This window comes from Podarcis filfolensis (assembly GCF_964270895.1).
Source record: "Podarcis filfolensis genome assembly, chromosome: 15".
Taxonomy (NCBI): Eukaryota; Metazoa; Chordata; class Lepidosauria; order Squamata; family Lacertidae; genus Podarcis; species Podarcis filfolensis.
Window position 1 is genome coordinate 3,602,130 of NC_139618.1, and position 12,511 is coordinate 3,614,640.

Genomic DNA, 12,511 nt, shown 5'->3' on the forward strand with positions numbered 1-12,511 from the left:
GCGCTGCACGTGGCCGCCGCCGGGGAGCGATGCTTCGGCTGGGCTGGACGGCGCGGCCGTTGGCGCTGCCGCTCGGAGCTTCTGCTGCTGCTGCTTCTGCTGCTGCTGCTGCTCCCTCGCCCCGCCGGGGAGGAGGACGATGCGGAGGCTGGAGGAGAAGCGAGGCGCCGAGGAGGACGAGCCCCAGGAGATCCGGCCGCTGCCTCCTCCTCCGCCGCCGCCGCCGCCGCCCTCGCCCTCCTGCTGCGGCCGGAGCCTCCGCCGCCTCGTCCCCGTCGGCGCCTGGCGAGAGGCCCGCGAGCTGGTCCAGATCGGCGGCCCCGTGGTGAGGAAGGAGGGCAGGCGGGGAGGGCGGGGACCCAAAGGAGAACCGCGATCTCTCCCGGGGGGGGGGGAGGGCAGCGGTGGTGCAGTGGTTAGAGCGCCCTTGGCCCGCCTCGCAGGGCTGTTGTGCGGGCGGAATGGGCGGAGGGAGAGAAGCAGATGAATGATCGTCAGGATCAATGAATGAGGAGGAGAGACTGAGAAATGAGAGATCAGAGCATAGCTGTCAACGTTTCCCCTTTTTAAAGGGAAATTCCCTTATTCCGAATAGGATTCCATTGCAAGAAAAGGGAAAAGTTGACAGCTATGGGTCAGAGAGAGATCTGGGGAGAATAAAATGGGAGGGAAAGAGAGAGAATTGGGAGGAATAAAAATCTGTAGAGCTGAAATGGCTTTTAATCTAGTGTTCCGTTTACCGCCAATTGCATTTTTTAAAATAATTGTTCCTAACTGTTTTGACTGATAAATCTCACTGTTCCGTTGTTTTCGCAAACTGCTCTGAGTTTCTCCCTCTCACAATCAAGCAGTGTGTAATTTTTATTTGAAAGACGGAACGAAATAATGGGGTTGTCTCTGACCAAGCTGAACCCCGTCAGAATGGGTGAGTCAGCCGTGCCCCTTCATTTCAATGGGTCTACTCTGAGTGAGCAGAGCCAGCATTGGATGCAACCTGCAGGAGATGTACTGGGAGGCGTGGGGTGAAAGTGAAGGGACAGGATACCCAAATCCTGTCTGTGAAATCACCCCCCCCCAACAAAAGAAGGATGAAGGATGAGAAAATGGGAGGGAGAAAGGCAGAGAAAAAGAAAAGAATGAAATGAGAGGTGAATAGAGGAAAGGCAGGAGGAAGGGAAGAGGAAAGAAGAGGAAGGGAAGGAGGAAATTGAGAGACAGAACTGCACTACGTCCTCTGAAAATAGAACAAGGTTCCAGTCCTCATGGTTCTGAACGAAGGGCTGATTTCAGTTGAACTGCCTTAAGCTGAGTCAGTTCATCGGTCCATTTAACCCAGTGTTGTCTGCACTGACTGGCAGCAGCTCTCCAGAGTTTCAGGCCAGGAGACATTCCCTACCAGGAGATGCCACTGGAGGCTGAACCTTCATGCAAAACAGGTACTCTATCCCACAGCTGTGGTCTCAAGAGACCCACCCTATCTTGTCCTTGCCCAAAAGTGGACTCACCCCTAGATGATAAGGGAAGGAGGTGGGGGGGTCCAAAGTCTGAGCTTATTGGGGCCCAGAAACCCCACCCTGAGCCCTTTTTACGACCCGCTAAAAACTAAAGTACACATTTCATTTTCCGGCTCAGCCTTGTGACCTCTTCCACGAAACCTTACGCGAATGGCTGTTTTTAAAAATCTTTATTTTTGCATGGAAATTGGCACACGATGGAACCGAAAGTGCTTTTGTTTTCTTAAAAAAGAGATTTTCTAATCTGCCTTTCAGGGCAGGCTCCTTTGCCAAGACCTCTCGCACCAGAACAATACAATATAGACGAGACCCACCCGGATAAAACCACGAGGCAAAGCTGAGAACATTGTTTTATCCTGCATTATAGATCCTGCACCGGATTGAGGGGGGAGGGTTAGACTAGATTAGGGGTGGGGGGGATATCAGGCCTGGGGGTCCGGATGCGGCCCTCTGGCTCTCTCTTTCTGGCCCTTGATGTTCTTCTCGGGTCACGCCCCACACCTTCTACCTTTTTTGAGTTCTTTAACTGTTTGGAATGTGTCCTTGAACTGTAAAAAAATAAAAAACCCGTTTGTTTGCTTGGATGGCGAGATGTGTGTGAAAACCTCTGGCTTCTGCACGGCTGAAATGTGCAGCCTATAGTACAAAAGTAAGGCCCCCGTCTTCACAGTGCATTTAAAGCTGTATCATGCCACTTTCATAGAATCATATAGTTGGAAGGGACCCCAAGGGTCATCTAGTCCAACCCGCACAAATCTCAACTGTCGAACAGCTCTTACTGTCAGAAAGTTCTTCCTGATGTTTAGTCGGAATCTCCTTTCTTGCAACTTGAAGCCATGGGTTCAGGAGAAAGCAAGCTCGCTTCCATGTGGTAGCCCTTAAGATATTTGAAGATGGCTATCATATCTCCTCTTAGTCTCCTCTTTTCCAGGCTAAACATAACCAGCTCCTTCAACCACTCCTCATCAGGCTTGGTTTCCAGACCCTTGATCATCTTGGTTGCTCTCCTCTGCACATGTTCTAGCTTGTCGACATCCATCTTAAATTGTGGCGCCCAGAACTGGACACAGTCTTCCAGGTGTGGTCTGACCGAGGCAGAATAGAGTCAGACTATTCCTTCCTTTGATCCGCACACTAGACTTCTTCTGTTGATGCAGTCAAGAATAGCATTAGCTTTTTTTGCTGCTGCGTCACACACTGGGCTCATGTTAAGCTTTTAATAATAATAATAACAGCATCTTAAAAAGCAGAGACATCACCTTGCCAACAAAGGTCTGTATAGTTAAAGCTATGGTTTTCCCAGTAGTGATGTATGGAAGTGAGAGCTGGACCATAAAGAAGGCTGATCTCCGAAGAATGGATGCTTTTGAATTCTGGTGCTGGAGGAGACTCTTGAGAGTCCCATGGTCTGCAAGAAGATCAAACCTCTCCATTCTGAAGGAAATCAGCCCTGAGTGCTCCCTGGAAGGACAGATCCTGAAGCTGAGGCTCCAATACTTTGGCCACCTCATGAGAAGAGAAGACTCCCTGGAAAAGACCCTGATGTTGGGAAAGTTGGAGGGCACAAGGAGAAGGGGACGACAGAGGATGAGATGGTGGGACAGTGTTCTCGAAGCTCCCAGCATGAGTTTGACCAAACTGCGGGAGGCAGTGGAAGACAGGAGTGCCTGGCGTGCTCTGGTCCAGGGGGTCACGAAGAGTCGGACATGATTAAACGACTAAACAACAACAACAACAATTTATTATTTATACCCCGCCCATCTGGCTGAGTTTCCCCAGCCACTCTGGGCGGCTCCCAATTGAGTGTTAAAAACAACACAGCATTAAATATTAAAAACTTCCCTAAACAGGACTGCCTTCAGATGTCTTTTAAAAATAAGATAGCTGCTTATTTCCTTGACATCTGGTGGGAGGGTGTTCCACAGGGCGGGTGCCACTACCAAGAAGGCCCTCTGCCTGGTTCCCTGTAACTTGGCTTCTCGCAGTGAGGGAACCGCCAGAAGGCCCTCAGTGCTGGACCTCAGTGTCCGGGCTGAACGATGGGGGTGGAGACACTCCTTCAGGTATACAGGACCGAGGCTATTTAGGTTTTCCCCAGTCATGGCTTCCCCCAAAGGACCCTGGGAACTGTAGTTTGTTAAGGGGGCTGGGGATTATTAGGAGTTATCCCAGTTTCCCTCACGGGGCTTCCATTTCCAGATTGGTTCAATCCCTCTTCCCAAGGAACTACTTCCTGAAATTTATACGCTGCTTGATTGGAAAAGAAAAACCCCACCTCAAAACGGTTTACAAAAGAGCTAAAATGCTAACTATCAATAAAAAGAACTCAGAACAATCCTTTAAAACATTTTAAAAAATACGTTTGCTGGGCCGCACAACGACGTCTCACTTTTTCTTTTCTTCTAAAATAAAAACACTGAAACTCCCATATTTTATTATTCTGCTCAGTCGCCTCTTAATCTAATATTGGCGTTGGCTGTTCCGATACTTGATTTCCGCTCCCCTTGGCTCCGCTGGCAAAGCAGCAGAGCTCTTGCAACTTTTACAAGGAGGACCTAGAACTGAGTTGTCCACCAGCTTTTCTTCGGCTTGCTTGCCAGGGACCTGAGGTTTTGCAGCGAGCTGCTTGTTGGCCTTTCTGTTCAGATCCTGGAAGGCGTGTGTGCTTCGATCTGTGGCCCCCGCCTCGCCCACTGCTTGCAAAGCGCCCTGGGGCTGGAGCTTGCTCAGTTCCTGGGAGGCCTGCTTATTTTGGTTATCTTGCAAAGGAGCCTTGCAAAATGCTCTGGGCCGTAGATTCAGATTTGTTTGTTTGTGTGTGGTCCAGCACGGCAAATATACCCGCATGAAATTAACTCGGCTAAAAAGATATACAGTGGTACCTCTGGTTACGTACTTAATTCGTTCTGGAGGTCCGTTCTTAACCTGAAACTGTTCTTAACCTGAAGCACCACTTTAGTTAATGGGGCCTCCGTCTGCCGCCGCACGATTTCTGTTCTCATCCTGAAGCAAAGTTCTTAACCTGAGGTAATATTTCTGGGTTAGGGGAGTCTGTAACCTGAAGCATCTGTAACCTGAAGCATATGTAACCTGAGGTACCACCGTATAGGAACAAACGCAAACTTAAAATTTTGAATTTGCTCGGCGGATCACAACATTTCTGTTAAAAAAAAGAACGAACAAACCTGGGGACTTCTGCATGCTGAACTTTAAAGTGCTTGTGTTTGTGTGTGTGTGTGTGTGATCTTATGTTTGGATCAGCTGTCCTGTCCCTCTGGAACAGGGGGAGAGGGATCAGTCCCTTCAATCCCAAATAGCCTTTTGTTCATTGTCCATCTTGCAAGCATCTGACTTTGGGTCGGAAGTTTTCTGCTGCCAGATAATGGCACCTCTTGAAACTTTCATGCCCTGGGGTTGAGGGTTTATGTGTGTCTGACAGTCTGACTTGTTCCTTGAGCACATGCTTTGCATAAAAGGTCCCAGGTTCAATCCTAGCTGTGGGGGAAGGAACAGGACAAATGTGCGCTGCGATAAAATGTTGCAGCATGAAGTGCTGCTCTTCCATATTCTAGCCCCTCTCTCCCCCCATGAGAACTTAGGAAGCTGCCTTGTGATGAGTTGACCCTTTAGTCCATCCAGCACCGTACTGACCACACTGACCGGTAGCGGCTCTCCAGGGTTTTAGGCACAGTGTCTTTCCCCAGTCCTACCTGGTGATGCCGAAAATCGAACCCAGGACTGAGTTCAAACAGATGCTCTTATCACTGAGCTCCACTCCCTTGTCCCCTTTCTCCCAACAGTCTATCAGCATTCCCGGATCGCCAAGCCCATTCAGTCTTCACTGAGATGTTTTTGCGTCACCGTAAAATTGGGGGGAGTATTTTGCAACTCCACACAGCGCCTGAACTCTGGAAATAACAGGAACGTTGATCCTTCGGCTAAAGGAGCCAAAGATCTGACTTTTTAATATTATTTTTCTTCTCCTCTGCTGGGTCTCTCTATTGACGTGTTCCGGATTGGGCCATTCAGCTAACAGTACATTGCCTCTTCTCTACTTCCCCCCACCCTCCCAAAAAATCCACATATTTGTGTCAGGGCATGTCCAGAATTAGAGGACTGCTGTCCTAAACCTCTCCCCGCCATCGCGCGGTCAGGAAACAAAACGCTTATTTTCTCTTTCCCCTCCCAGATCCTTGTCAGGGCGAAAGATTGCTGCCCTAGGGTAGTGCCGAGCTTTGCCTAAGCTGTGCTTGTTGGGACCTGTTCAGCTTCTCTTGGCGCTCTTCCCCAAGTACAAGAAAACACTGCTTTGGATCGGGCCCCGGTTCCTGGAACCAAAAGCCAGTTCAAACTCCACAGGGCCAAGACACACGGGAGAGGTTCTGCGAGGCGCGAGCGGGGAGTGGAAATTTTTTGAACCATTTTTTGGAGGAACATTGCAGGCTCCCTGCAAGTAGAAAGCTAGCCTCTGTGTGACAAAACACCCGGGGTTGTTCCATGCGCCGAGACCTTGCGTTCGGGAGGCGGGGAGGCGGCCTGTTCTCTCACTTTAAAAAAAAAAAGATTTTTATTGATACAAGAAAGAAAAAAAACACAAATACCAAATTACACACAAGAATAACCATAGACACATAATTTTCTTAGCAAACAATAAAACATATATTGGTCTTAACACTAAAGACCCAACCTCCCGTCTATTCCATATTTCAATTTCATATTACTTATTGCCAGTACACACTTTTATCATAATTAAACTTATTCTTAATAAATCTAATTTCTTATATCTACCTTGCAACTATTACTGAAGTTCCTCGAATGCTGCAACAGAATTTAAACTACTATATTTTTCAGATATTCTTTGAAAACCTCCCATTTTCAAACAAATTCCTGTTTTGATTTATTCTTTATTTTTTCTGATAGACCATCTAATTCGGCATTTTCTGTCAGCTTTTGGATCCGATCTTGTACAGAGGGGATTTCATTAGTCTTCCATTTTGCTGCGATCAAAACTCTTGCTGCCGCTGTCGCATATAAAAAGATACCCTTCCTCCTTTGTGGAATATCCAAATCTGTTATTCCCAGGAGGTAGGCCTCTGGTTTTTTATTGAAAGAGATCTTTAGCATTTTTTGCAGTTCTGCATGGATACTCTCCCAGAATACCTGTATTTTCCTACATATCCACCACATATGGTAGAAAGTTCCTGAGTCTCGGAGGCGGCCTGTTCTCATAGTGATGTCCAGCAGATGCCCCCAATAGGAAGCCCTCGAGCAGGACGCGGGTGCGAGAGCCTGTGGCTTGTACATATTCGGAAGCCCTGCCCTCCCTCCAACCACAGAAGCAGAGCAGAACCACCGTGGCAACAGAGAAACTTATCCTCCGCAAACTTGGCTAAGCCTCTTTTATAGGCATCTGAGTTAGTGGCTGCCACTCAGTGACGCAGCGTGGGTTGCCGGTGCCCGGGGCAAGGCAAATAGCATTGGCACAGTCTGCCGATAGGCTGGGACGAAGGGGCAACAGCTCAGTGATCTACCCAAGTGGGAATCTTTCCAAAGCCTGCAGAGGGCACCCTGGCAACCAGCCACCACCCAGATGGACTCCTTAATCTACTCACGTGAACATTGGGAGATTTTCTGAGCGAGAGGATTGGAGTATTGAGGCTGTATTTGAATGTTTTAATGTTGTGTTTTAATGTTGTGTTTTAATCTTGTTTTTAAGTTGTATTTCAATCAATTTGTTTTATATTGGGTGTTATCCGCCCTAAGCATGGTCTTGGCTGGGGTGGGTGGGGTATAAATAATAATAATAATAATAATAATAATAATAATAATAATAATTATTATTAAAATTACAGGTGGTTAGCATGTTGTAGCGGGTTGGCCTGGATGACTCTAGGGGTCCCGTGGCACAGATTTATGCAACGAGGACGAGCTGTGTTTTTATTCATTATTACCACTTCTTCTTTGCCCTCTGAAATTTTGCGCCCCCGAGAATATAAAATACGCAGTGATTTACGTTATGCGAAACCAAAGAGAAGAAGGGAAGCGACTTATATTTTAAGGTTGTTTAAATGAATATTTTAAATTACAAAACAGAAAATTTAATAAAAAAAGAATTATTTTGTGCCCCGGGCAGCCGCCCCATGCTACACCACTGCCGCCACCGCCTCCTGCAGGAGTGCGTTCCGCAGTTTAATTGTGTGCTTGGCGATGGGATGCGCTCACACCTTACCCTTCCTCCTTAGTTCGTGGCGCAGCTTCTGGGCTTCCTGATCAGTGTGGTGAGCTCCATCTTCTGCGGCCACCTGGGCAAAGTCGAGCTGGATGCCGTCACCCTCGCTGTATCGGTACGTAAGGAGCTGCCTTGCGCTCAGCCAGACCCCTGGGCTGCCCCGCTCCCTGAGAGCTGGGGCAAGTGCTCCACCCTCAAGCTGCATCCCCTCTCGCTAAAAGCAGAGCCAAGATCCCAGTCCTCATGGTTCTGATTTCAAGAGGAATGCAGGAAGCTGCTGATGCCGAGTCGGGCCAAGGGGGCGTCTGCCTCAGCACTGCCTGCACTGACTGGCAGCAGCTCCCCGCCGAGGTTTCAGCCCTACCTAGAAATGGCGGACATGCCGAACCTGGAACTCTGATCTTAAGAGTCAAGTGGCAGCTCCTTGTGGTTCTGAATAACGGGAGCTGATTTCGTTAGGAACCCAGGAAGCTGTCATATATACTGAGCTGGGGCAATGGCCTAGCTAGTGTTGTCTGCACTGGCTGGCAGCAGCTCTCCAGAGTTTCGGGCAGGGGGCGTTCCCAGCTGTAGCTGGAGATGCCACTGGGGTCCGAACCTGGGACTTTCTGCATGACTTTGACACCCTCCCTTTCTTCCTTTCTCTCTCATCACTCCTGCCTCCCAGGTCATCAATGTGATTGGCATTTCTGTGGGCACCGGATTGGCATCTGTCTGTGACACTCTCATGTCCCAGGTATGTCCGAACATCGCATAGGGAGCTCCTCAGTACCATGTCTGACTTCTTCTACCCACCTAGTCCAGTATTCCCTGCTCTGGTTGGCAGCAGCTCCCCAGGCTCTTTCCCCCATCACCTGGCTAGCTGATCCCCTTTTAAAAACCCTCAAGATGCCAAGGACTATACAGTGAAGTTTTAAACGTTGGGTGTATGTCTTCCTGTGTTTTTATATTTTGTTGGAAGCCGCCCAGAGTGGCTGGGACATAACATTATTATTATTGAACCTGGGAGCTTCTGCTTGCAAAGCAAGGGCTCTAACCACTATGCCACATGGCACACCCGGAGAGGGATGCAATACGTCCCTGAGGAGGCCACCTCGCCTCTTATCAGGGACGCCAGGAGGGTTTCATCCTAATCCCGAAGTTTCTCCCCTTTCCCTTAGTGAATAACAGCCAAAATTGGGCAAAGCTTTGCAGCGGTGCAAGGAGCAGCGACCAATTTAATTGTTGCTTTCCTGGTGTTTTTTTAATCAGACGTACGGGAGCAAGAACGTGAAGCATGTGGGGACCATCCTGCAACGGGGGATCCTTATCCTGCTCCTCTTCTGCTTCCCCTGCTGGGCCTTCTTTATCAACACGGAGCAGATCCTGCTTCTCTGCAGGCAGGACCCAGAAGTCTCCAGGTTAGATGCTTTCGCTCCTTGCATGCAAATGCACACACACCTTTACAGCAAACATCTCAGGATGGGGTGGGGGGTGGGGAGCTGTGATCCACCCTTCTGTGGCGTTTCCTCAAACCTCTTCCCTCTTCCCGTCTCCTGACACTGTTCTCCAAATCGGTTCCAAGCTCCTAGTCCTTAACGTTTTCCGGCCTTTACGTGAGCGGCAAGCAAAGCTGGGAAACTCCTCTGCCAAGGCTCTTTGCTCTGGTTATCTCCCGCTTGGACTACTGCAACGCGCTCTACGTGGGGCTACCTTTGAAGGTGACCCGGAAACTGCAATTAATCCAGAATGCGGCAGCTAGATTGGTGACTGGGAGTGGCCACTGGGACCACATAACACCGGTCCTGAAAGACCTAGATTGGCTCCCAGGACATTTCCGAGCACAATTCAAAGTGTTGGTGCTGACCTTTAAAGCCCTAAACGGCCTCGGTCTGGTATATCTGAATGAGCGTCTCCACCCCCATCATTCAGCCCGGACACTGAGGTTCTGGTGGTTCCCTCCCTGCGAGAAATGAGGTTACAGGGAACTAGGCAGAGGGCCTTCTTGGTGGTGGCGCCTGCCCTGTGGAATGCCCTCCCACCAGATGTCAAGGAAATAAACAACTATCTGACTTTTAGAAGACATCTGAAGGCAGCTCCGTTTAGGGAAGTTTTTAACGTTTGATGTTTTATCGCGTTTTTAATGTTCTGTTGGGAGCTGCCCAGAGTGGCTGGGAGACCCGGCCAGATGGGCTGGGTATAAGTAATAAATTATTATTATTATAAAGCACAGATTCAGAAGCAAAACTGTGCCACTGTGCAAGGCCCAAGGGCTGAAATCCTTAACACTTGCTAGAGTGCTAGTCATACTCAGAGCAACCTAGTTTTGAGCAAGGATGCTCACACCTGTACTGTTAAGGAACTTGATTTAACCTCTTCTAGCTGCCCTGAGAATCTGGAAGGAAGCTGGGCAAAGTGATAAGGTCAGCCTCCCATCAATCTGAGAAACTCACCAGAATATTTTGTGGTTTTTTTACAATCTGGCGCTTCTGCACAAGTTTGGTCTTTGTGTCCTTATGGACTAGGAACTTAAAAAGAGCTGATCCCCAGTTTGTAGCCGGTTTGTGCTTTTGAGTAATTCGGTTTGCAGGACACACACAATTCTGCACTTCCTACTATCGCTCCCTTCTGTTCTCACATTTGGGGCTTAAATCTCTGCTCCCCTTCCTGGGCTTTGAGAACTCCTTCTCCCTCTCTCTCTCTTTCTCAAGAGACATCTTCGGGACCTCAAACCTTCCTTCAGGTGGACAGAAACACCTGATTAAAAAAAAAAAAACATTTTCAGAACTTCTCCTCTCCCAGTCGCAAAAAAAACCTGAAGATTGCTTTGGGTTTTTATTATTATTATTATTATTATTATTATTATTATTATTATTTAGTTTTTTTTAACATACCATTTTCAACAGTAATTAAACATACTTTTACATCTTATTCAAATTTTTGACTTCCATCAATCCTGTCTGAAAATTTTCCAATCTAATCTCTTAGTATGCATTTCTTATCTTCCTTATTACATTTCAAACTCATCACCAGTATCTCTATCTTTTTCTACTTTGTAACACTTCGTATATTTCTCCTTACAAAACTTCTTGTAGTCCTACTAGTGTAATTTGTTGATTACAGTTGCTCTTCAAATAATTCATATACTTCTTCCAATCTTCTGTAAGTCTCTGGTCCCGCAGGTTTCGAATCCTTCCTGTCATTTTGTCCAATTCTGCGTAGTCCATTAATTTTGTCTGCCGTTCTTCTTTCGTCAGAATTTCTTCTTGCTTCCATTTCTGGGCTAACAATACTCTTGCCGCTGTTGTTGCATATAAAAACAGTTTAACATCTTGCCTATTAATGTCCTGACCTATAACACCAAGTAAAAATGCTTCTGGTTTTTTAAAAAAATGTATATTTCAACATGTTGAAAGTTAGAAGATTTGTTTGTTTGTTTGTTTTAGCTATATACCAGGCTTCCTCAACCTCGGCCCTCCAGCTGTTTTGAGACTACAATTCCCATCATCCCTGACCACTGGTCCTGCTAGCTAGGGATCATGGGAGTTGTAGGCCAAAAACACCTGGAGGGCCGAGGTTGAAGAAGCCTGCTATAAACCTGGTTGTTGTGAGGCTTAAAGAGGGAGGGGAGAAGAACCATGTACACCACTTCAAGCTCCTTCGAGGACAAGGTGAACTATAAACGGAATGATAGACGGATGAATAATGGCATGAACTGGAGCCTCCAGATCTGAGAGCAGTCTACCTAACTATCTGCAGGGTTGAATCCCTGCTTCGGATTCTCCTAGACCTGCGAGCTTCCGATGCAACCAATGAACCCATTAAGTTCCTATCCGCTGTGCCTGGGAAGAAGAATAAAATTTCTGTTGATGTCTTTCAGATTGACTCAGGTTTACGTGATGATATTTATTCCAGCACTCCCAGTAAGTGTTGTTTTTTTAAAAAATAAAAAAATCTCCCCTTCTTTCCTCTCTGCACCCCCCACACCCCAGATTCCTTGTTCCCGTTTACACTTGCCATTAAAACAATTGCGATTTCAGAAGCACCTTAAATTCGCTTCGGGGAGCTGTGTCTCAGAGGTGGGGCTCGGATGTTAGTCCTTCATTTAGAAACAGATTCACACCCCGGCGTTTTCCCATATACCGGTAGTTCTGGGCAGCTTCCGAAAGCAAGTCAAAATACACGGCAGGATTTTGAGGTTTGCGGGTCATGGCTATTTAAAGGTAAAGGGACCCCTGACCGTTAGGTCCAGTCGTGGCCGACTCTGGGGTTGCAGCGCTCATCTCGCTTTACTGGCCGAGGGAGCCGATGTATAGCTTCCGGGTCATGTGGCCAGCATGACTAAGCCGCTTCTGGCGAACCAGAGCAGCGCACGAAAACGCCGTTTACCTTCCCGCCAGAGCGGTACCTATTTATCTACTTGCACTTTGACGTGCTTTTGAACTGCTAAGTTGGCAGGAGCAGGGACCGAGCAACGGGAGCTCAACCCGTCGCGGGGATTCGAACCGCTGACCTTCTGATCGGCAAGCCCTAGGCTCTGTGGTTTAACCCACAGCGCCACCAGCGTCCCTGTCATGGCTATTTGGAAGCAGGCAAATCCAGGGAGGACAATGCTGTCGATGGGCACTAGCCATGATGGCTATGATCCATCTCTGCGGAGGCAGCTGCTGGCAATTGCAAGAGGGGGGAGAGTTCGAATCCTGCTTACGGGCTTCCCACTGGGGTATTTGTTTGGCCTCCTAGAGAACAGGAGGCGAGAGAGGTCCCCCTGGGCTCTTCCGACCATCTC

At 48.1% G+C, this 12,511-nt stretch overlaps 1 protein-coding gene across 3 annotated transcripts in view; it reads left to right on the top strand.

Moving 5' to 3' along the window:
• The window catches only part of LOC310750059 (multidrug and toxin extrusion protein 2-like), a gene marked incomplete at its 3' end in the record, with an annotated part of 29,527 nt that continues 17,016 nt past the window's right edge, over window positions 1-12,511 (top strand). Inside the window, exons 1-5 of one of the 3 annotated variants that reach the window (XM_083587695.1) lie at window positions 1-325; window positions 7,757-7,858; window positions 8,411-8,479; window positions 8,995-9,143; window positions 11,603-11,645. In XM_083587695.1, coding sequence (XP_083443821.1) covers window positions 140-325; window positions 7,757-7,858; window positions 8,411-8,479; window positions 8,995-9,143; window positions 11,603-11,645 — 549 coding nt within the window. In that variant the 5' untranslated portion in view covers window positions 1-139. Of the gene's footprint in view, window positions 326-4,776; window positions 5,968-7,756; window positions 7,859-8,410; window positions 8,480-8,994; window positions 9,144-11,602; window positions 11,646-12,511 lie in introns of those variants that run through there. The other 2 variants (XM_083587696.1, XM_083587697.1) reach the window with 2 other exon arrangements.